Source organism: Nycticebus coucang, chromosome 8 (genome assembly GCF_027406575.1).
Source record: "Nycticebus coucang isolate mNycCou1 chromosome 8, mNycCou1.pri, whole genome shotgun sequence".
NCBI lineage: Eukaryota > Metazoa > Chordata > Mammalia > Primates > Lorisidae > Nycticebus > Nycticebus coucang.
Window position 1 is genome coordinate 96476197 of NC_069787.1, and position 24567 is coordinate 96500763.

The following is a 24567-nucleotide window of genomic DNA, read 5'->3' on the forward strand; positions in this document are numbered from 1 at the left end:
TCCCTATAAGGCACATATTAGTTTTCTTTGAGTTATCCCAGAGCTCTCTGAGAGAATGATCTGTTTTTGCTCTCCATTTCTCTTCCTCTTTGAACGTTTGGGATCATTCAAAAGCTTTGTCTTTGATGTCAGAAATCCTTTCTTCTGCCTGTTCCATTCTGTTACTGAGGGATTCTACTGTATTTCTCATATCATGTAAGGTTGCAACTTCTTTTCTCAATGTGTCTAAATCATTGGTGATTTTGTCTATGAATTCATTGACTTCTTGAGACATCTTTTGAATTAATCCTACAATTTTAACCTCCATCTTTACTTCCATTCTGTTGATCGTGTTTGCAATCCAAATTGTAAATTCGATTTCAGACATCTCAGCTATCTATTTGTGAATGGGATCCTCTGGATTGGTTGTGTTGTCATTCCTTGGGGTAGTTGAACTGTTCTGTTTATTCATGTTGCTAGAGTGTTCCTGCTGATCCCCGCCCCAAGATTGTTTTTAGTGTTTACCTAGATGAGCAGGTAAGGTGAAATTGGACTGGAAACTTCTATGGTTGTGGTTGACCAGCCTTTCGCCTAGAAACTGGCACTGGTGACTGCAACTTTTCCTGTACAATTTTGCAAAGGACCTGTACAATACTACAGTCTCTGACTCTAGAGGCCTGGTCGGTGTACTGGGGGTAGGTGACTCTGTCTTGTATTCAGCTGATCTCTGTCCAATCCTAGTGAATCAGTAACTCTAGGTTGCAGTCTCAGCTTTGGTGAAATACAAGCAACTAGGACATCCCTTCCCCCACTGGTAATATCTGGAAGAGGACAATCAAACATTCCCACTACAGTAAAAACAGGGTCCCACTTTGGAAGGTCCTCAGGTAATTTGTCCAGTTGAAGAGTTCCAGACCAGTTGTCCCAGACAGCCCCCACTCTCTAGCTAGAGAGTTCATGAGGACTCCAGCAACTAGATGTTAGGGGTCTATTGGCAGCTCTAGTATGATTTGAGCACCTCTGGTGCTCTGGGTGGTCAGAGATGCCCTTCCAGTAGGAGGTTTAGAGCCAGGGGGTTGATGCCTCTTAACCCACCTCGGTCATCCTTAACCACCGGACTTTGGTCACCGCAGTCACTAGTGTTCCCACCGTCAGTCTCTCTTAACTAGTCTCTGTGGCCCTGTTCTGTCCAATAAGCAAATGTGGCAGGGCTATGTGCATGCCAGAGTCAAAGTGAGGTCGTTGCCTCCTCCTCCTTGTGGTTACCACAGTCTACCACCATCAAGCAGGGGAAGCTGAAGTCTGCCTTCCTCAGGTGCTCAATGGCAGGTGAAGAAATTTTCCGAGCCTCTACATGCAGTGCAGGAACCCAAGTCTCTGTCTGCTGCTGAGATACTCTTTTTGGGGGCCAGGACAGTCACCTTTCCCTCTCTGTCTTTCTGTGAAGTTACTGGATTCACAGGTACAGCACAGCTGTGTTGCCACCTTCTATGCAATGCCCAATCCCAGCCAAGAAATGCAGACATTCTGGATTCTGGAGGAGTTGGAATTCTAGACTGCCGGGCTAGGAGAGGTGGGGTGGGTAGACTGAAGAATCAAGGTGGCAAGGATAATATTTGTTCAGGCCAGCTCTGAAAATGGTGTCTACACTCAGGCTCACATTGGGCACTGTGAACAGCATCAGGTTTTTGGGCCAGATCCTGTTTTGCAGTGGTCCCCCAAGCCATAGGGAGGATGACAAAACACCATAGAAGCTGGGAAATGATCAATTATTGTGCAAAGCGACTTGATGGGAAAGAAGAGGCCTGAGGTCAGTGTCTCAGAAATCTGAGCTGAGGTGAATATTAAGCCTGCAAAAGGAGTGTTCCACCACTACTTAAATATATCTCTTGCATTGAAAGATGCCTTGGACTTCTCACAATCTTCCCAACCCAAGGGGAGGAGACAAGATGGCTGACTGAAGCCAGCTTTCCACAGAGGCTCCCGTCCAGTAGGAGAGTTAAAGGACAAAAATTCAGCAAGTAACCTGGTGGATCTGAGCTGCACTAAGAGAGAAGGTTGAAGAACGCACTTCAAACCTGCTGAGGTGAGCTGCGACCACACGGATACAAACAAAAGGTACAAAATCCATCACCAAGCGGACAGGAGTCCCCTCCCCCATGAGAACAGCTCAGAGTGCCCCACAAACAATCGGGCGGAGTTCAAATCCTCCCACTACACTCCACGGGAGAGACCCTCTAAAAACTGGACATACCTCCCCTACTAGGGTGCCACGGTGTCCTCCTGCCAGGAATAAAACTATATAAACTGTATATAGTCTTAACCTGAAATTCTGAGCTCCCAGTGCTCCCCTTTATTCACACTGAGGTCTGGAGGCCAGTCCCAGTCGGTGGTGAGGGGACCGCACCGGAGTGGCAGTTCCCTGAGGCACAGTGCAACAGCCGTCTTTTGGTGACAATACGGCCAGGCATAAAACTGTGTAAAGCTGTGTGTGTTCTCTGCCCACAACCCCAGGCTCCCAGCGCTCCCCACACTCCCCTCTGCTCTCGCTCCAAGGTCTGGAGGCCTGTCCCCCAAGGGTCCAGATTCTTGGGCGATTGCTCAAGGGGTGTAGACAGTGCTAGCCTGCAGCCAGTCGGTGCAGACTCTGGGGTACGGGAGCGGAGAGAGGACGGTTGGCCGGAAGGGAGCTACATGGGAGCAGCAGTTGCCTGAGCCATAAAACAGCAGCCCTCTTTTCTAGCAATACGGCTTACTACCGAATATTCTGAAGCCACACCCCCTGTCTCCCTGGGCAACCAGAGACTCTGAGTATAGGATTTGCCTGAGGCTACTCCAACTTGCAAACCGGGGAAACTCCCAGGGCGAGGCTGACCCAGAGGTCCGCTTTACTAAACTTAAGTCGCACCTGGCCCTCAGGGGATCATCAGCCTATGGACAACACAAGAGCAAAGACAAGCTGGTTTGGAACTCAATTCAGCTTCTCTTCTGCAGGGGAACCGCAGAGTTGTTCTGTTCTGTTCTGTTCTGTCAGTAACATTAATCAGGGGCAAGACTGAACCTGAGTGAAAATCCCCCAACCTTCATCAAGTGCCCAAGGTTGTCAGACCTCACCTGCTCCTGCTAGAGAGAGGCAGAGCGCAGCGGCCTGGAAGACTTCCTTCTGATTCAGGCAGGTGCAAACTCCTGGAGTACCGATTCACTACAGGAAACTGGGTCAGCCAACTGCAGGGCTATCAGTGACTGGGTGTGACAGCAGTGCAAGATGGGGAAGGAGGCATCAACCTTCCCAGACTGATCTATTGGCTGGGTGGCTCCTCCTGACTCCATGCAGCACTGGAGCAAGCCACACCAGAGTAGTCACCAGACCCCTGTGATCCAGTACCCAGACACCTCTTAAACTCTCTCACCCGAGACAGGTGCAGACTGAGACAATTGATTTGGACTTTTTGAACTGAACCAATCGCCTGAGGACAAATCAGGTGGTGCCCTGTGTGCACAGTGGTAGGAAGGTTTGATTTTTCTTTTCCAATTGTTTGCTGGTGTGGGGTGGGATGACTTAATTGCTGATATTTCTCCACAGCTGAGACTTCAATCCAGAGTATCTGTTTCACTAGGGTGGAACAGAAACCAGCTGAAAACAAGAAAGAACAACTTAGCCCCACCACCCCAGAAACGGCCCCAGTTTCTCAGGCCACAACACTGTACAGGCCCTTGACAAAGCCCTAGGGGGAAAATGAGAGGCAGTAGAACAACCATGGGGCAGAATCAGCAGAAAACCTCTGGTAACATGAATAATAGGAATAGATCAACCCCACCAAGGAAAGATATGGCAGATGCAATTGAAGATCCCATTCATAAACAACTGACTGAGATGTCAGAAATCGAATTCAGAATTTGTATCCAGACAAGATTAACAAAGTGGAATTAGGAATTCAAGGAGAAATTCAAAAGTTGTCTCAAGAATTTAACGAATTTAAAGACAATACCACCGAAGACTTAGACACACTGAGGCAAGAGTTTGCAGCACTCAAAGATATGAAAAATACAGTAGAATCCCTCAGCAACAGAATGGACCAAGGAAAAGAAAGGATTTCTGACATCGAAGATAAAGCCTTTGAATGCTCCCAAACTCTCAAAGAGGAAGAGAAATTGAGAGCAAAAATGGATCATTCTCTCATAGAGCTCTGAGATAATTCGAAGAAGGCGAATATCTGAATCACAGGAGTTCCAGAAACAGATGAAGTGGCCTCGCTGGGCACAGAGGCCCTTCTGCATAAATTATGAAAGAGAATTTTCCAGACATGCCTAGAGATTCTGAAATTCAGATAGTGGACAGCTTCAGAACCCCAGCACGACTGAACCCCAATAAGACATCCCCCAGGCATATCATAATTAACTTCACTAAAGTTAATATGAAGGAGAAAATCCTCAAAGCTGCCAGGAGAAAGAAAACCATTACCTTCAAAGGGAAGAATATTAGAATGACTGCAGATCTCTCTGCTGAAACTTTTCAAGCCAGAAGAGGGTGGTCACTGACTTTTAATCTCCTAAAGCAAAATAACTTTCAACTCCGGATCTTGTATCCAGCTAAACTAAGTTTCATTTATGATGGAGAAATTAAATACTTTAATGACATTCATATGTTGAAGAAATTTGCCATAACCAAACCAGCTCTTGAGGATATTCTCAGACCTATCCTCCATAATGACCAACCCAATCCTCCACCACAAAAGTAAACTCACTCAGAGACTTCGGCTCAAACTCCAATTTCCACACTGGTGAAAGGATTAAAAATGCCCACTGGACTTTTGAAAAATTCGATACACACAACTTAACCAGAATTATCAATATTCTCCATTAATGTGAACAGCTTAAACTGTCCTCTAAAGAGGAATAGGTTAGCTGACTGGATACAAAAACTCAGGCCAGATATCTGTTGCATACAAGAGTCACATCTTAACTTAAAAGACAAATACAGACTTAGCGTGAAAGGATGGTTATCCATATTTCAGGCAAATGGAAATCAGAAAAAAAGCAGGTGTTGCAATTTTATTTGCAGATACAATAGGTTTTAAACTGACAAAAGTAAGGAAGGACAAGAATGGTCACTTCATATTTGTTAAGGGTAATACTCAATATGATGAGGTCTCAATTATTAATATCTACGCACCCAACCAGAATGCACCTCAATTTATAAGAGAAACTCTAACAGACATGAGCAACTTGATTTCCTCCAGCTCCATAATATTCGGAGATTTCAACACTCCTTTGGCAGTGTTGGATTGATCCTCCAACAAGAAGCTGAGCAAAGAAATCTTAGATTTAAACCTAACTATCCAACATTTGGATTTAGCAGACATCTACATAACATTTCATTTCAACAAAACTGAATACACATATTTCTCATCAGCCCATGGAACTTACTCCAAAATCAATCACATCTTAGGTCACAAGTCTAACCTCAGTAAATTTAAAGGAATAGAAATTATTCAATGCATCTTCTCGGACCACCATGTAATAAAACTTGAGCTGAGTAACAACAGGAATCTGTGTACTCATACAAAAACATGGAAGTTAAATAACCTTAAGCTGAATGATAGCTGTGTCAGAGATGAGATTAAGAAAGAAATCGCCAACTTTTTGGAACAAAACAACAATGAAGTCACGAACTATCAGAACCTCTGGGACACCGCAAAGGCAGTTCTGATAGGGAAATTTATAGCACTGCAAGCGTTCCTCAAGAGAATGGAAAGAGAGGACGTTAACAACTTAATGGGACATCTCAAGCAGCTGGAAAAGGAAGAAAATTCCAACCCGAAACCCAATAGAAGAAAAGAAATAACCAAAATTAGAGCAGAATTAAATGAAATTGAAAACAAAAGAATAATACAACAATAAGTCAAAAAGCTGGTTTTTTGAAAAGGTCAATAAAGTAGATAAACCTTTGACCAACCTAATTAGGAAAAAAATAGTAAAATCTCTAATCTCATCAATCAGAAACAACAAAGACGAAATAACAACAGATTCCTCAGAAATCCAAAAAATCCTTAATCAATATTACAAGAAACTGTATTCTCAGAAATATGTAAATCTGAAGGAAATTGACCGATACTTGGAAGCATGTCACCTTCCAAGACTTAGCCAGAATCAAGTGGAAATGTTGAACAGGCCCATATCAAATTTGGAAATAGCATCAACCATACAAAACCTCCCTAAAAAGATAAGCCCGGGACCAGATGGCTTCACGTCAGAATTCTACCAAACCTTTAAAGAGGAATTAGTACCTATATTACTGAACCTGTTCCAAAATGTGGAAAAAGAAGGAAGACTACCTAACACGTTCTATGAAGCAAACATCACCCTGATCCCCAAACCAGGAAAAGACCCAACAAGAAAAGAAAATTATAGACCGATATCACTAATGAACATAGATGCAAAAATATTCAATAAGATCCTAACAAACAGAATCCAGCAACATATCAAACAAATTATACATCCTGATCAAGTCAGTTTTATCCCAGGGTCTCAAGGCTGGTTCAATATATATAAATCTGTAAATGTAATTCAGCACATAAACAAATTAAAAAACAAAGACCATATGATTCTCTCAATCGATGCAGAAAAAGCTTTTGATAATATCTAGCATCCCTTCATGATCAGAACACTTAAGAAAATCGGTATAGAGGGGACATTTCTTAAACTGAGGGAGACCATCTACAGCAAACCCACAGCCAATATCATATTGAATGGAGTTAAATTGGAATCATTTCCACTCAGATCAGGAACCAGACAAGGCTGCCCATTGTCTTCATTGCTTTTTAACATTGTAATGGAAGTTTTAGCCACCGCAATTAGGGAAGAAAAGGTGATCAAGGTTATCCATATAGGGTCAGAAGAGATCAGACTTTCACTCTTCGCGGATGATATGATTGTATATCTGGAAAACACTAGGGACTCTACTACAAAACTCTTAGAAGTGATCAAGGAATACAGCAGCGTCTCAGGTTACAAAATCAACATTTGTAATTCGGTAGCCTTTATATATACCAACAATAGTCAAGTTGAAAAAACAGTTAAGGACTTTATCCCATTCACATTAGTGCCAAAGAAGATGAAATATTTGGGAGTTTATCTAACAAAGGACATGAAAGGTCTCTATAAAGAGAAGTATGAAACTCTAAGAAAAGAAATAGCTGAAAATGTTAACAAATGGAAAAACATACCATGCTCATGGCTGGGAAGAATCAACATTGTTATAATGCCTATACTACCCAAAGCAATATATAATTTCAATGCAATCCCTATTAAAGCTCCCCTGTTATACTTTAAAGATCTTGAAAAAACAATACTTCGTTTTATATGGAATCAGAAAAAAACCTGAAATAGCCAAGACATTACTCAGAAATAAAAACAAAGCATGAGGAATTACGCTACCAGACCTCAGACTATACTACAAATCGATAGTGATCAAAATAGCGTGGTATTGGCATAAAAACAGAGAAGTAGATGTCAGAACAAAATAGAGAACCAAGAGATGAACCCAGCTACTTACCATTGTTTAATCTTTGACAAGCCAATTAAAAACATTCAGTGGGGAAAAGATTCCCTATTTAACAAATGGTGCTGGGTGAACTGGCTGGCAACCTGTAGAAGACTGAAAGTGGACCCACACCTTTCACCATTAACTAAGATAGACTCTCACTGGATCAAAGATTTAAACTTAAGACATGAAACTATAAAGATACTAGAGGAGAGTGCAGGAAAACCCTTGAAAAAATCGGTCTGGGCAAGTATTTTATGAGGAGGACCCCCCGGGCAATTGAAGCAGCTTCAGAAATACACTACTGGGACTTGATCAAACTAAAAAGCTTCTGCACAGCCAAGAACACAGTAAGTAAAGCAAGCAAACAGCCCTCAGAATGGGGAAAGATATTTGCAGGTTATGTCTCCGACAAAGGTTTAATAACCAGAATCCACAGAGAACTCAAACACATTAGCAAGAATAGAACAAGGGATGCCATCTCAGGCTGGGCAAGGGATTTGAAGAGAAACTTCTCTGAAGAAGACAGGCAAGCGGCCTTCAGACATATGAAAAAATGCTCATCATCTTTAATCATCAGAGAAATGCAAATCAAAACTACTTTGAGATACCATCTAACTCCAGTGAGACTAGCCTGTATCACAAAATCCCAAGACCAGAGATGTTGGCGTGGATGTGGAGAAAAGGGAACACTTTTGCACTGCTAGTGGGAATGCAAATTAATACATTCCTTTTGGAAAGAGATATGGAGAACACTTAGAGATCTAAAAATAGATCTGCCATTCAATCCTGTAATCCCTCTACTGGGCATATATTCAGAAGACCAAAAAGCACATCATAACAAAGATATTTATACCAGAATCTTTATTGCAGCCCAATTCACAATTGCTAAGTCATGGAAGAAGCCCAAGTGCCCATCGATCCACGAATGGATTAATAAATTGTGGTATATGTACACCATGGAATATTATGCATCCTTCAAGAAAGATGGAGACTTTACCTCTTTCATGTTTACATGGATGGAGCTGGAACATATTCTTCTTAGTAAAGTATCTCAAGAATGGAAGAAAAAGTACCCAATGTACTCAACCCTACCATGAAACTAATTTAGGGTTTTCACATGAAAGCTATAACCCAGTTACAACCTAAGAATAGGGGGAAGGGGGAAAGGGAGAGGAGCGAGCGGGGAGGTGGATAGAGGGAAGGGGATTGGTGGGATTACACCAGCGGTGCATCTTACAAGTGTGTATGTGAAACTTGGTAAACGGTCTGTGAAGCTAGTGAATGATTCCCTATGAATATATCAATGTACACAGCTATGATTTAATAAAAAAAAAAAAAAAGATAATATTTTTTCAAACTTCCTCCACACAAGGGAATTCCTAGATTCACAGCAGGGGCTCTCTTGAGAAGGAGTCCCAACTCCCGGCAATTGCCTTCAGTTGGGGTGAGGTAGGAGAACCTCAGTTTATCGCTCACCAGTAGTGATCTCAAGTAAGCAAGCAACTCTTTTAGGGGAGGGGACGGCCACACAACCTGTTTGTTATGAGATCTGTACCTGAAAGTAGTTTCTTGAAAGTCGAAGCTTGCCTTAGCAGGGAAGACGAGCAATTGTCTATCTCATCTTTCAGCTTGGCTCCCCTCCTTTGGCATTTTGGGTTCTTTCTGGTCATTATCTCTCCCTCCAGACTGGAGCGTCTATTGAGAGCTGGCTCCAATCAGCCATCATCCCCCATTCTACTTTGTTCTTGTTGAATGTGAAAGTTGGAGTTAGGGACAATAGCCAACCCGAGGATTTAGCAAAACACCAAACACATTGAGACCAAATGAGCAAATAAACAGATAAAAAGGCTACCGGACACACAAGCCCACAGATGCACGAGCAATCAGAAACACACAGACATACAAACAACAACAAAAAACTACAATAAAAATAATGATAATCATAAACTACTTGAAAAAAGGGAAAAAACAAACAAAAATCAAACAAACAAAAAAAACTCTAAAAATCTGATGTAAGCACTCTAAGAAACCATAAGAAGGGAAGAAGAGGAAGAGAGAAGGGGAAAAAAAGGGGTGTTCATAAAAAAGTTAAAAAAGAAGAAAGAAAAAATTAAAAATAGAAAAAATAAAAAGTAAAAAATTTAATAGCTCCTCTAAGAAAATGTTGAGAAAAAGAAAGGCACCAACCACAAAAATATTATTCTTGCATATATATAGAATTATACATCTATATGTATGCGTATGGGTCAACTTTCGTAGGAATATATTTATAATGCAATATATTTTCTGGACACTAGGTGGCGGTGTGAGTGGTTCCCAGGCTTATACCTAATTCACAGTTTACATTGTTACCACAGTAACCACCCTACCTGGCCAATTGCCATTTTCAAGTTTCTATTAAAGTTTATTTCCTAATTGTTGTCCAACCTCGGCTGCTCTGTTACAGACCAGCACTCCTATCCGACCTCCCATCTTGATGCAGGAGTCCACACTTCACAAATATTTCCACTCTGCTACCACATTCTCCCACAAACTGGCAATGGCAATCAGCTGTGGGGGAGGAACTGGCTGCCGCAGGCTCCTGCTGCTATCTCCCACCGCTGTCGCGCACGGAGACCTTTTCCTCAGTTTTTGTGGCTCAGAGTCTCTCTTTTGAATCTGGACTTTTGAGTCCAGCCACCCGCAAGTTCACCGCACTGCCTGAACTGCGAGTCCACACCAATATTCCCCACCAGGAATGGTCCGGTCTATTTAATCACTCCTGTTGTTCTGGGAGAAGGCGTCTGCCATTTTGGACAATTCAAAATGTCTGTTTCCTGGATGGGATCTCTTCCCTTCAATTTTCCATTGGGCTGCTTAGCCCCCTGTGGCTCTAAATGGCACCCCTTTCTGGTCTCCAAACTCTGCTCAGGAATAAATTTTCATCAATTGGGTTTTGCCAGGAATTGCAAACTGCTGTCCTCCGTGAGGGAGGGGCCAGCTGCCAGCCTGCACAGCCAGGCAGGGAAAATCTCTGTAACAGAGTCCGTGGTTTTAAATTACACCTCCTATACAGCAATCCGCCAATTCACTGTGCATCTCCAGCTGTCTGTCCACACCAATAATCCACATGGGGAAAAGATTCAGAGTCCCCTCCCTCTCACCTGATGACTTGGTTGAGGTGGGCTACATGTCCATCCCGTCCGCCATCATGCTCCACCTCCCCTATTTTTCAGATCATTGAGGGCTGCAAATTCTTGCTTCAATGTGTCAAAATCTTTGGTGGTTTTATCTTTAAATTCGTTGAATTCTTGAGACAACTTTTGAATTGCTCCTCGAATTTCTAATTCCAATTTTTCCTCCATTCTATTAATCTTGTTTGGAATCCAAATTCTGAATTTGATTTCTGACATCTCGGCCATCAGTTTATGAATGGGATCTTCAGTTACATCTGCCATATCTTTCCTTGGGGGGGGGCGTTGATCTACTCTGGTTATTCATGTTATCAGAGTTTTTCCGCTGATTCCGCTCCATGATTATTTTACACCATTTGACTAAATGAATGGATAAAGAAAAGTTAGGTTCAGGGCTCCAGGAGTACTGATTAACCAGCCCTTTGCCCAAAAGCTGGGACTGGTATCTCTACCTTGACCCCTGGAGCTTTGCTGAGGACCCGTGCAATGCTAGAGCCTGAGAAACTGGGGACCTGCTTGGTGTGGTGGGGCTAAGTGGCTCTGTCTTGTTTTCAGCTGGTCTCTGTCTAGCCTTAGTGAAACAGTTACTCTGGGTTGAAGTCTCAGATGTGGAGAAATACCAGCAATTAAGTCACCCCACCCCCCCACAGGCAACAATTGGAAAAGGAAAATCAAACCTTCCTACAACCACACACCCAGGACACCACTTGGATAGTCCTAGGGCAACTGGCTCAGTTCAAAAGGTCCCAATCAATTGTCTCAGTCAGCACCTGTCTCAGGTGGGAGAGTTGAAAAGGTCTCTGGCAACTAGATCACAGGGGTCTGGTGACAACTCCAATATGACTTGCTCTGGTGTTCCGTGAGGTCACGAGGACCCACCCAGCAAATAGATTAGTCTGGGAAGGTTGATGCGTCCTTGCACCTCTGTCACACCCAGTTACTGATAACCCTGCAGGGCTGTGAACTACTTGCCTCCAATGAGCAGATACTCCAGGGGTTTGCACCTGCCTGAATCACAGGGAAATCTATGTCTCCTCAGCCAGGCTGCTGCTCTCTGCCATTATGTGGCAGGGGGAGGTGAGGCCTGACAAGCTTGGGCACTTGATGGAGGCTGGGCTGTTCATTCAGTTCCAGCCCTGCCCCTGATTGATGTTACTGACAGAACAGAACAACTGTGCGGAATTTGTTAATGTACTGGCTAAATTCCCCTGCAAAAGAGAAGCTGTTTTGAGTTCACAGAACCTGTGCCTCAGGCCATGTCTTTGCTCCTGCAGGTTTGTATTCACAGCATGGTTTAGCTGTCAGTTCTAGCCTCCTGCCCTCCTTTGTCTAGGCTGATGATCCCCTGAGGGCCAGGTGTGTCTTAGGCTTAGTAAAGTGGTCCTCTGGGTCAGCCCTGCCCTAGAAGTCTGCCAGCACTGCACGTGCATTTTCTAATCCCCGTGCGTTTTCTAGTACCCATGCTTCACCCAGGCCAGTACCACCTCAGGCAAACCCTTTAGTCATGGGGCCTGCGTTTCCATCCCAGATCTGTTCCGCCAGTGGTTGCCACCTGAGAAGATGCCCAGCCTCTTCTGGTTTGCCCAGAGAGACAGGGGGTGTGACTCCAGAATATCCAGGGGTGAGCCCTATTATTGTCAAAAACAGCTGCTGCTCTATGCCTCAGTGTACCGCCGCTCCAGTGTGTTTCCCTCTCAGCCCACCATCCTCTCCTCACTCCCATGTGGCAGAATCAGCACTGGCCACCAGTAGTCTATGCTCTGTCTTCACCTCTCGAGAAAACACCCAAGCATCTGGACTCCTGGGGGACAGGCCTCCAGACCTCAGAGTGAGAGTAGAGGGGAGTGCTGGGAGCCCAGAATTGTAGGTAGAGAATATATACAGTTTTACACAGTTTTATGCCTGGCAGAAGAGTGCTATGGCACCCTAGTAGGGGAAGTAGGATCAGTTTTTAGAGGGTCTCTCCCATGGAGTATAATGGGAGGACTTTTGAACTCTGCTCGTTTGTTTATGGGGTACTCCGAGCCATTCTCATGGGGGAGGGGACTCCCGTCTGCTTGGTGATGGATTTTGTACCTTTTGTTTGTATCCTTGGGGTTGCAGCTCACTTCAGCAGGGTTGATGTGCATTCTTCAACCTTCTCTCTTGGCGCAGCTCTAATCCGCCAGGTTACTTGCTAAATTTCTGTCCTTTAACTCTCCTTCTGGACGGGAGCCTCTGTGGAAAGCTGGCTTCAGTCAGCCAGCTTGTCTCCTGTTCTCCGAGGAATTCTTTTTCCTTAAAATTGAGTGTTATATATTGGAACATTAGACCAAATTTGTGCAATACTTGAGTGCCATAACACCTGTCTTTCTGTTTCAGGTGCAACAATGAGAGTGAGTGGTCCCAGATCCATGAGAACATCATCCGAAAGTCCAGTGCCAAATATTCCGCCCCCAGCGCCAGCCATGGTGATGTACTAGAAAATTTTGTGTTGCATTTTCAGTTGCTGATCATAGAGCACTTCAGTTGGTTGGTGCTTATTGGGCTGCTATATGTAAAGTTCAATTTCCTATAGATGTTTATTCTCCTACACAGGCACTTTCTACTATTAAAAATAAGTCTTTTTTTGGTAGTTATTTGAGGCCCTCCCTAAGATCTGCAGACAAGAATACTTTTTCTATTGTTTCTATGATGTAGTCCCTGTGCTTTGATAGGTAACTTGAGTTCCAATTTAAATCCAAAGTGAGCAAAAGTGTTCAGGGTTTGTTACGTGGTGAAATTTATGTTTTCCTGAACAAAGGTTATACATCCCAGCCCAAGGTAGGTAGATAGATAGATAGATAGATAGATAGATAGATAGATAGATAGATAGCTGGCTACCACTCACTGCTCCTTCTGTTCCTGAAGGCCTTCACTAATGAGAATCAGCAATTAGTCCACCAATATCAGTCATTCTGAAACTAGAATAGAACATTTTCATTTCAAAGCAGTTTCATCTACGCTCAACTTCTTTTCCTTGTTCCTTTTTTCTTTTAAAGCTCTTTTTAAATAATTTCTATATAGATCTCAGTGCAATTCTACACATATTGTTTTCTAAATTGAACATTAATTATTTGATTAAATTAGAATCACTAAAAGCCTTTAAGCCTTTGTATACCTTTACAGATAGCTATCTAATTTACATAGAACTATGTTTCTCCTGATAGTTTTTACCTCTAAATCATTTCATAACCTCTTTTACATAATCTTCTTTGTTTTAACTTTCAGAGACCTAGTTGGAAATTGTAAGTTTGCCTTCAATGACAGTATAAAGTCACTTCAAGGCATGGCAGTTTCTAATGAATAATACTTGTTAAAGAGAACTTTGTTTTTTCACTATTTGAGTTAAGAGATACTCAATCAGGAGAGTCGGTCCTTAGAGGAGATCCACACCAAAGGCAACAAAGATTGAGAACTTCAGCTGGAACTACTTGATTTCTCTAAAACTCTGTAGCGTGGGGGCCTTAAGAGCCCTCCACACTGTTTTTAAATTACAGTTTTCCTTTGTGTATGTGCCTGGATGCCAAAGAGCTCCATGCAGTATGCTTGAAGGGAGCTCCATGCAGTATGTTAAAACTAGGCTCAGCGCCTGTGGCTCAAGCAGCTAAGACTCCAGCTTCATACACCTGAGCTGGCGGGTTTGAATCCAGCCCAGGCCCGCCAAACAACAAGATGGCTGCAACCGAAAAATAGCCAGGCATTGTGGCAGCTGCCTGTAATCCCAGCTACTTGGGAGGTGGAGGCAGGAGAATCTCTTAAACCTAGGAGTTGGAGGTTGCTGTGAGCTGCTTGAGACTCTGTCTCAAAAAAAAAAAAAAAAACTAGGCAAAAGTAACAGATAAATAAATTCACGTTTTGAAAGTATAAGACAGTTACTAGCAATTTGGAAAACTACCATTCACATCAGTATTTGTCATATTCCTTCCTTCATTTACTTAATTTATAAAGAGGTACCCTTGACTACAAGTTCTTGAGGGCATGATATGATTAAAACATGGAGAATATTTACAAAGAGAGATGATGGTAATAATACATTTTTTAAAAACCTGAAAGAGCACTTTCCACCATCACTTTACCAGGTTAAATTTTTGTCCCATTCCCCAGAGTGGGCAGAGACTGTGCCATCTTCAATGCCTGTGATTTTTGTCCAGAATTCACAGACACTGACCACTGAAACAGTGTTAGAAGGTCCACTGTGCTGAGGCACACAGACTTCAGGGAGCCTCAGGTAGGATTGGCCCCAGTGAGAAGCAGTCTCCATCTAGTTATGAAAAAGTCAAGAGGAGCACACAGCTGCTTTTTGAAGTGTGTTAGAAGCTGGTTGAGACCTTGGAAATTACCTTTTTCCAAGCTCAGCGAAATGACTTAATGGCTTAGCCAGGCTGGAGCCCAGGTCTTCAGACTCCAGGCCACTGCCTTTTCTACTGAATTGCCAGATTTCTGAGCATGGTTTTCCACTGCTGGATGCTGGGGTCTTCATATTGGAGAATTTTATAGATTGCTCAAGGAATAGTTCTAGTCTTTAGTAGTCTCTTTACTAAAAGATAGGTCTTTATAAAAAGTTAATTTACTTTGCTATAAATTGTTACCCATCTTTGTTAAACCTTGTGGATAGTTCATTGCCTTGCAATTCTGTTTCAGAAATTATCTGTGCTTTTCCTTCAAGTTAAATCATATAAAAATGAAGGAGGAATTGCTACATTGAGTTTGAACACAGAGAGTAAATGTGTCATTCAGTGGTAACTTTTTTATATGGAACTTACTGGATGTGGTTCTCCATTTTTCATTGTTTTCATTGTTGGCCTCTTAGATGTGTAGGCACAGACTTAACATTTCCAGTAGCATGGAGGTCATTAAGGACAAATGAAGACAAATAAAGCAGTTGGCACACAAATTTTCTATTAATTTTTTGGAGGTAGGGGATTATTCCTTTTCCCATTTTGCAGACTAGGAAACTGAGGGCAGACAGAGGGAACCACTGGAATTGAATTATAGGGCTGGCTGACTCTAATCTACAAATTCTTTCCCTGGTACCTAAAAAGAGCTCTGACAGCAACTGCAGATAAGACAGTAACTTGGCTGCCCGCTCATGCCTGGCTTCTCTGCTGCAGGGTGGCCAGGCACAGCAGGGCAGGGAGCAGAAGGAACAATTTCTACAAAAGCCAAGGGCAGAGATTTACCAAGGAAACACCCATTTTCCTTTCTCCCTCCCATAGGAACCCCTCACTGGAGGATGGCACCTGGCCACAGCCCCCACATCCACCTAGGCTGCCAGGTGCCTTGAAGCTCGACCTCTCCTCCTATCTCCACACCTGTTCCTGGGGAGCCAGAGCTATTATTTATTTATTTATTTTTTTTTGAGATAGTTTCACTCTGGGTAAGAGCACCATGGCATCATAGCTCATAGCAACCTCAAACTCTTAGGCTTAAGCAATTCTCTTGCCTCAGCCTCCCAAGTAGCTGGGACTACAAGCACCTTTCATAATGCCCAGCTGTTTTTTAGAAATGGGGTCTGACTCTTGCTCAGGCTGGTCTTGAACTCCTGAACTCAAAAAATCCATTGGCCTTGGCCTCCCAGAGTGCTAGGATTACAGGCATGAACCACCATTCCAGGCAGAGTTCTATTAATTTTTAAATGACTATTAATTACAGTTTTATTTCTGTATCTTGGGCTGAGATTAATTTACATAATTAATCTTCAATATTTCCACAAGGAGGAAGTGGGGCACAGAGACAAAGCCAAGTTGCTGGCCAATTTGCTGAGCCTCCATTATTCTACAGAGGTGTCAGTTTGTCTAGTTACCTTTTTATGAACCAGTCTTTAACCTGAGGTGAGGTAAAGTTCAAGAAGAAAATAGTTTTCTTGTGTCGGGTGAATCAGAAAGCTCAGAGTTTTTTGACTAGAGTGCCCCATTGAGATGATGGGAGCTTAAACACCAGGTGTTCCCGAAGAATTAGTTGAATACCAGGTAGGCGAGTGAGTTGCTTACCTGAACTATTCATGGAGGTTTCCTTAACATTATTTGGTGTATGCTTCAATAGCCCATGGTTTCAGAACCACAGAAGAAACCCAGATATTTCAGGATCCCAACCCCTGCAAAAGGGGATGCTTTGGTGATTTATATTCTCTATCCATGATGTGATTTCTTTCATTCTATTTGCATTTTCACTTGGTCTCTTCTGTAAACTGAAGCTCTCCTCTTATTTATTATGTTTAGAGATGGGGAGCAACTGTTTAGGATCCCTTAAGGGAGCTAGCTGTGACTCCCCCAGTACCATCAGTCTCCATCTTTGCAAATTTAAATTTTCATCATTGGCCATTTTGGTTTCTCTAGAAAATGCAGATGAAAAGCAGTCAATGGGTACTTGAGTAAATCCTTGTAAATGCAGAATGATAAGAGTGCATCCATTGATATTTTTCCTTTGCCCTCCAACCACCAACCCCTCAAATTCTAGAGATTGTTCCATCCTCAGCTATTTGCTTCAAGCTGGGCTGTCAGGATTTCGATGTCAGTGGATTTGTCTTTATCCAGAGGATAAGATTTGCTAGCTGTGTAAAGACAATGAAGATAAATGAGCTGAGGTTGTAAGAGAAAATACAAGTACAGTAAAAGCTGTTGTTTGTAGAGATCATTGTGGTCTTGGTTCTGGCCCCCAGTCTTTCAGGTTCATAAAGGAATTGCCATTTAGTCCACCCATTGATTAAGCTATAAGAATACTTAGGCTAGAGTGATCAAATCCCAAATACTGATTATGTAACTAGAATGTCAACAGGAATGCCATATGTTTGCTTTTCAGGGCACTGTGATACTTGTGTTAATGACCCTTGGGATACCATGTTTGTAATTTCAGGATTTCTTGGGATGCATGAGCTTAACAGAAGCAATGAGATAATCATAAGGTTCTGCAGTAGAACCTTATTTTTCCCCTTGTCCTAGCTCTAAGAGTACATATTTCTAATTACTGGAATACTTCTGCCAGATAAAATATCTTCAACTCTTTTGTCTATCTGACTTCTCTCTTTCTCTATTCTCCAACTCCTCATCATTCCCCATTCCCATACCATTCTAATTCTATAATTTTGTTTGCTATTGTCTTCATTCCAGCTGCTATTCTTCTAATAATTCTCCTTGTCATAGCCCCTTATTCTCATCTCTCATTCATTCTGGCTGCTATTCTTCTAATAATTCTCATTGTCATAACACTTTGTTCTTTCTTTTATATACATATTCATATTCTATTCAATTCCCAATGTTGGGGGGTTGGGAATCCCAGCTCCCCTAACTCAGTTGACCTAGTTCAGTTACATGGTGTCAAGGCCTGGCAGTAATCAAAAGTATAAATGAATGGGAACTGTAAATAAAACTGAAGTGGCACATGCAGCATGAGTAGAGAGCAAAGTAACTTGTACAAATTTCAAGGTACCAAGGAGAGATTTTATTTAAGAAGAACAAAGAGAAAGTTTAGAGTACTTCCAAAGAGAGTTGGAAGTAGGTCCCTCTCATGGACAGAGAGAGAGAGACATGGAGACATAAAGGCCCAGCAGGGGTATAAATACTTTCTCTGTTTGAAATTGGTTGCAAGTAATCAGCCTCTCAGTGCCTCCAGGCGGTATTGCCCTTTTCTATGGGTCACTGAGACCTCATTCTATTAGTCATTGGTTACCTTGGTTACTTCATATCCATATTCTTATTCAACAGGCAAGGTTTTCCTCCCATCCCCCTTGAAGAAGTCCCTTTCTTTGTGTCCATAGAGCAGCACCTAAATTTATTTATTTATTTATTTAGACAGAGTCTCAAGCTGTCACCTGGGTAGAGTGTCGCGGCATCACAGCTCACAAAGACCTCAAACTCTTGCACTTAAGCAATTACCTTGCCTCAGCCTCACAAGTAGCTGGGGCTACAGGCACCCACCACAATGCTATTTTTTTGTTGCAGTTATCCTCAGCTGGGTTCAAACCTGCCAGCCTTGGCCCACCTACTGAGCTATGGGCGCTGCCCCTAAATTTGTTAACAGCTAATTCTGTTTACAATCTCTGAGATAACACTTGCTATTTTCATGTGGAGTTGGCCTTTTGAAGTCTTATGGCTGGTGGCTGCAGTGGGCCCTCAGGAGAGTGGAATGCAAGAGAGAATTTCAGAAGATTCTAACCTTGTATAATACTCAAAGGGTACACAGGTAACACCTGAAGGGACATTATAGATTCATTCTCCCAAGTTTGAAACAAGATTATCTGGAAGGTCTGAAATCATCATGGAGTCTTAAGCAAGAAGAAAAATGCTGAACTTTACACATATTCCTCTGGAGAATGTGACTTTTAATGTTTTTTTTCCTAATACTACGTAACAGGTCTGAGTAAGGAAATGATTTTGTTTTCGCAGGTCTTATCATTTCTCTACAGCTTCTTCGTGGAGACATGGAACAGATTCGGAGAGAAAATCCCATGATATTTAATAGGGGATTGGCGATAACAAGAAAATTGGGATTTCCTGATGTCATTATGCCAGGTAAGCAGAACAGCCTGGGGCTGAGGAGGAAGATGGGTTAGGATAGAGTACAATGTTCCCCTACTGAGCAAGTGATGAATTATGCCGTATAGAAGCTTTATAGTCAAAAAACATAAGTTTCTGCATCCCAAGTCTAATTTCCTTTTGCATTCTGCAGCCAGTGACCCCTTTGGCTCTTACAGGCATGTGTTCTTTCCCAGAAGTCCCAATATCACATTTACCAGTATGATATGACAGTATAGCAGATGGGCTTTCTTGCTCCTGTGCAGGCTGGATGGTAGGAACCAACGCAGAACTCTGCATGGAGATGCCTTTGAATACCCTTCTCTTGTATCAAATTTCTTAGAAGAGAATTGTCTCACAAGAACTTCCTTCTTAAGGAGAAGAATATATCAAAATACATGTCTGAAGTACCAGTGAATCCCATTTGTTTGGAAATAGCAGATACATTTTAATATATCAGAAAAATAGATCAGACAGATGCCATAAATTAAGCACTGTGAATAGTATTACCCGGCCAGTTTCTTAAGAATTGTCTCACACCCTTCACCTAATGCACAATGGGAATGCACTGACCCTTAAGTGTGGTTGCAGTAAAGGTCCTCACCAGGTCCATGATTCCTAGTTAGGTATACATTGGTATGGATAGAGAAGGGGATCCAAATGAGGCATTGAAGCAGAGGGGGCTATCAAGAGTGAAGGAGGCGGAAAAGGCATGGTTCAGATAGATGGCAAGTGGTCTAACATCCAAACAAGATGGGAGTAAGAAGAGGGAGATGAGGACAGGCAAATGTCAGAGTGATTAGATAGATTCCAGGAGTGAACTTACTCTCTCAGTTGAGTTTAATGTTTTGCTAAAAGCTTATTTGCTTTGATTTAAAAGGGCTAGACCAGGTTAGACTGAACTGATTGTAACCATTTTAAATATTACTGATTTGGAGTACTTTGTGGGGCATCACTAAATCCTCTTGTTGGTAACATTTACCAGTATATACCCCAAGGGTAGTATGGCCTGAGCATAGAGAAGGCCCATGCTATGGGTTTCAGTTGCCTTCCAACTTCCCAGGATATACCCAGATTTATTTTCTGTCATCTTCATTCTTTCTATATAGACACTGTGAATGCAGAGGAAGCTTCTACATACAGCCTTATTTACTTGTGTATACAAGAAGGTCTTTTGGATAGGAAATTTAAGCCATTATCAATTAAGTTTATCTCTAAATGCTGAAAAGACTCCATATTTATGAAAAATGTCCTCCTAGAACAGTTATCCCAGGCTGTCCTGAGATCATTCCTCAGTTTTCTAGGCCTAATTAGGAAAAGAAGAACCCAAGCATAGTCTCTGGTTTCTTGGCAATGTGGCTCTGAAAAAAAAGTATATTATCGAGATAGTTACTGAAATTGACCTAGTGATCTTTTTAAAATTAGGTACCTAGGCTTCTGTGGTGGAGTAATATATTCCAAGAGTAGTAATTAAAGTCCTTCCTTTCTTTTAAGAACTTGTTTTTCTAAGATTTGGACATTACCTTATCGATATCCTTTACATACTCATCAAATTAAAGCCAGATAAACAGAGACTAGCAAGGAACAAGCTCCAATCAAAAATGTGTTTAAGTGAAATTTGATTTTAATTTACATTGCCGAAACCTAGCACATGAAAAGAAATAATTTTGGGAGTATGTGTTTCTCTTTGTGTTATTGGCACACAGGTCTATAAAGAATTTCTGTGTATGTTATATGTAACTATGGAAGTACAGAGTTTCAGGTACTAGCAAGGAAAGCTGAGATTAAGGGTGCTTTGCTCCTTAGGGCAGCTAAAGAGACTGTCATATGATCTGCCCTCCAAGGCAGAGAGACCAGACAGTCCTTGGAGGTTCAAGATGGGGCCACAAATGTGGTACCCCTGATTTGCTTGCCTTGGAAGTACTGAGTCCTGTAACTGAAAGTAAGGATTGATTCAAAGGCAGAAAGAATTTCTTTGTACATAAACTGTCTCTACCTCTACCTTTTTTCTTCTGGAGGAAAGAGCTTTTTATACAGATGGTCACTCCCAGGATTATGGGCTGTTACCAACTGACATCCGCATGAATGCTCTCCAGTATACCGTTAGATCCTTGTGCAAGTTGGTAGGGCTGCATCTGCAGGTTACTTCCTATTGGGAGTAACAAGGAGAGTATGCAGGAGTGTTTTACATTGTGGTCAGGCTGTCTTGGGAAACAGTGGTAAAAAGTCTCTTGATGAGTCTTCCAAACCTTAGCCACTCTTCCATCAGCAGCTGGTCCATTCCTCATCTGTGGGAATATTTTGCCAGGGCTGCAGCAGTCCCTCAGCCCTCACAGTGCTGGTGTGATCAAGTTATAAGAAATTGTAACGGCTGCTTAACACATGAACACAAGGAGAAAGAACAAAGAAAGTACTAGATAAAACAAAGTATCAGAGCAAAACACACAAGACCAAATGTAACAGACATTCATGGAATTTTATTCTAAGCTTGTGATACAAGCAGACTGAAATCTAAAGAGATGTCAGCAATGTTAGGAAGGAAGGCAGTTTTTTTAATGGCTGGCTGAAGAGCAGCTGGCTATATAGACAAGTCTTTCTTATCAGCAAACTAAGGACATGCAGCTTATTTTGGGACACTCTAAGCTGACTCCTCTTATCGGGGTGTCAGAGGGTTGCAGTGTAAACATATTTCTAATGGGTTTGTAACTGGACCAGTGCAAGGAGGCAATGAACCTCTTTGGCATGTCTCCCTTATCTGAGTTATGTCCACCTATAACAGGAGTCTCACAGACTTTTTTTTTTTTTCAGATCTAAGATGGAGTTAGCATGGCTCAATAATAAAAGGAAATCGTGTTAACAACTAAGCATTTCAACACTTTAACAAGTCTGAGAAATGGAAGAAATAGAATTATTCATAAACTCTGTTGCTTGCTTTAATACTATCACCTATTGGCAGAAACTATAAGGCACTCACTTGTAGAGTTCTTTTTTTGTTAGGATGGTGCAGACAAATTCTTGTCAAAGCAGATTGGCAGGGCTATTGGGAAGAGTTTGGACAGACTCTGGCCACACCAGTATCTGACATACCATTTCTAAAACCTCATTCTGACAGTCCACCATTGTTTTCCATGAGTGTGTACATACACTCCACATTGCTGCAAGCAGGAGCTATCCTGCTCTGTGCCACAAGTCAGGCCCTGACTGTACCACCATCCAGCTCTGCTGATGACCCATGGTAATAAGCAAGAGGCCACAGTGATGCTGGTGTTCTTGGAGCTAACCCAGGAAATGCCATTTTATATTATAGATGAATAAATAGATATGAGAAGTTAGCCATTTTCTTTTAAACTGAGCACCTACTGCTGCTTGTTGGTTGATCACCATATTCTTGTGAGAACTTCTTCCTTCTCTCCAAACCTTTTAGTTAAGTACAAAAGCTAAGAAACAGTGCTTACAGAGTTATAGCACACTTTTAGTCCTTTCCTAGATTTTTAAAGAAAATGGGCAGGAAAGATGAGCAAGACAAGTGTTCTAGGTGAATGAGTTGATGTTAAAATTGGTCCCTGTGACTCTTATGTCAGGATTAACCATAATAAAACTGAATAAAACACACAGCCAAAAGATAATACTCTGAGAGAAACAATTTGAAACTTCTTGCTCAATAAGAGGTTGTACTCCTTTCCAGAGATGTCTAAACTACCTTCTATGGCTCTTTCTATGTCTTAGCTATCCTTGAAAGTTTGTACCTTGTAGTCATTGGAAATACAGGATTCTGTCATGGCTCTATGTTTTAACCTGTTTTCTGAACCTTAAATTTCTAAGGTTATTATTAACTGTGGGTGATACGGGCCAAGTTTCATATTAGTTAAATGGTCTTCTGTCTTGTCATAAGAAAGATACTATGATTTAGTATGTTGTTTTAACTAATGACTAAGATTTTTACTAAAGCAGTGGTTCTCTAACTTTAGTATGCATCAAAATTACCTGCAAGGCCTAGAAAAACACAGATTTATGGGCTCATTCCCAAGAGTTTCTGATTCAGTAGCATTGGGATAGGACTTGACAATTTGCATTTCTCAACGAAACTGATAATGCTGGTCTAGGACTCCTTTTGAGAATTATATTCTAGAGAATACTATGATTTATAGATGTTTTGCTCCTCCTTGAGTTAGAGCTGAGGCAGTTACTGTTCCAGTCTCAATTGCCCTGAACATGCCTATTAGAAGGCAGCTATGTAGGCATAGCATCCCTCTAGAGAAGTGATTTTCAATCTGTGTGCCATGAGAGGATCTTAGGTGTGCCGTGAAAATTTTAAAGACCATTGATTAAGTTATTTTTGAAAAAAGTTCGAAGCACAGTTAGTGTTCTTTTACTCTTTTTTTTTTTTGATCATTATAATTTAAATGTGCTGTGGAAGTTCAATTATAGGTTCAACTGAGCCATGAGATGAAAAAGGTTGAAAAACACTGCTCTAGAGGACCCTGACCCCTGCCCCTATGCACAAAAACACTCTTGTCTTTTCTTTTGACCCCTGATAAAAAGTGCATGCCTCATCACCAACCTGCTAGTGACGGTTCTTTCTCTTTTCCTGTTTGTCTTAATTGTTCTTGTTTCTCTCTATCTGTCCCCTCATTCTCGTCCCTTTCTTTCTGATGCAGAGATGAAGATAGTTGGGTGTAAGTTCTGGCTTTTGTGTCTCCTGTCTGCATATTGCCTGCTTTGTTCTCATTTTCATTGGTTTCATGGAATGTTGCAATACTGGGGTGGGATGTAATGTACATTACTAATCCTTCATCAGCCTCATCTTCTTGGGTAACTAATAAGACATAAAAATAAAAGCTACCAACCCACCTTAGACCACTGTGTATTGCACTGGGTATTCATTTAGATACTGAAGAAACTGTGGGCATACTGGAATGTTTATACAAAATCTCAACAAGCTTGAAGTGTGTATATACAGGAAAGGATTTTTATATGAGACAGATCTATTTATATGAGTTACATCTATTGAAAAGAAACAGTATTTATCCCAAGTTACAAAGAATCAAAAAAGGCAGAAAGCTCTTTTCAGCCCTTTTGGGGCATACCTTACATGAAGAGCAGACACACAAGAGACATGGCTTTTGGAAGAAAGCTCTCCTCAAGGGTAGTGATTAAATTATTTGCCACAAGTGGGTTTATAAGACTGTGGTCAGTCTGAGTGTCAAATAAGGCCTTGTCATTTTCTCTAAGGGTTGGTTTAGGAATGACCATATCTGGTCCCATAAGAGGTTAGAAGGTCATCACATCCCTAACCAAGGAAACTATATATAATAATGTCACACTATGCCCATACCTG

General features: G+C 41.8%; 1 protein-coding gene across 7 annotated transcripts in view; it reads left to right on the forward strand.

Annotated features, from left to right (window-relative positions):
• The window catches only part of DOCK3 (dedicator of cytokinesis 3), an 899254-nt gene that overhangs the window by 645309 nt on the left and 229378 nt on the right, over positions 1-24567 (forward strand). For all 7 annotated transcript variants that reach the window (XM_053600715.1, XM_053600720.1, XM_053600716.1 and 4 more), the window contains 2 exons: positions 13060-13148; positions 19101-19226. In XM_053600715.1, coding sequence (XP_053456690.1) covers positions 13060-13148; positions 19101-19226 — 215 coding nt within the window. The remainder of the gene's footprint in view (positions 1-13059; positions 13149-19100; positions 19227-24567) is intronic.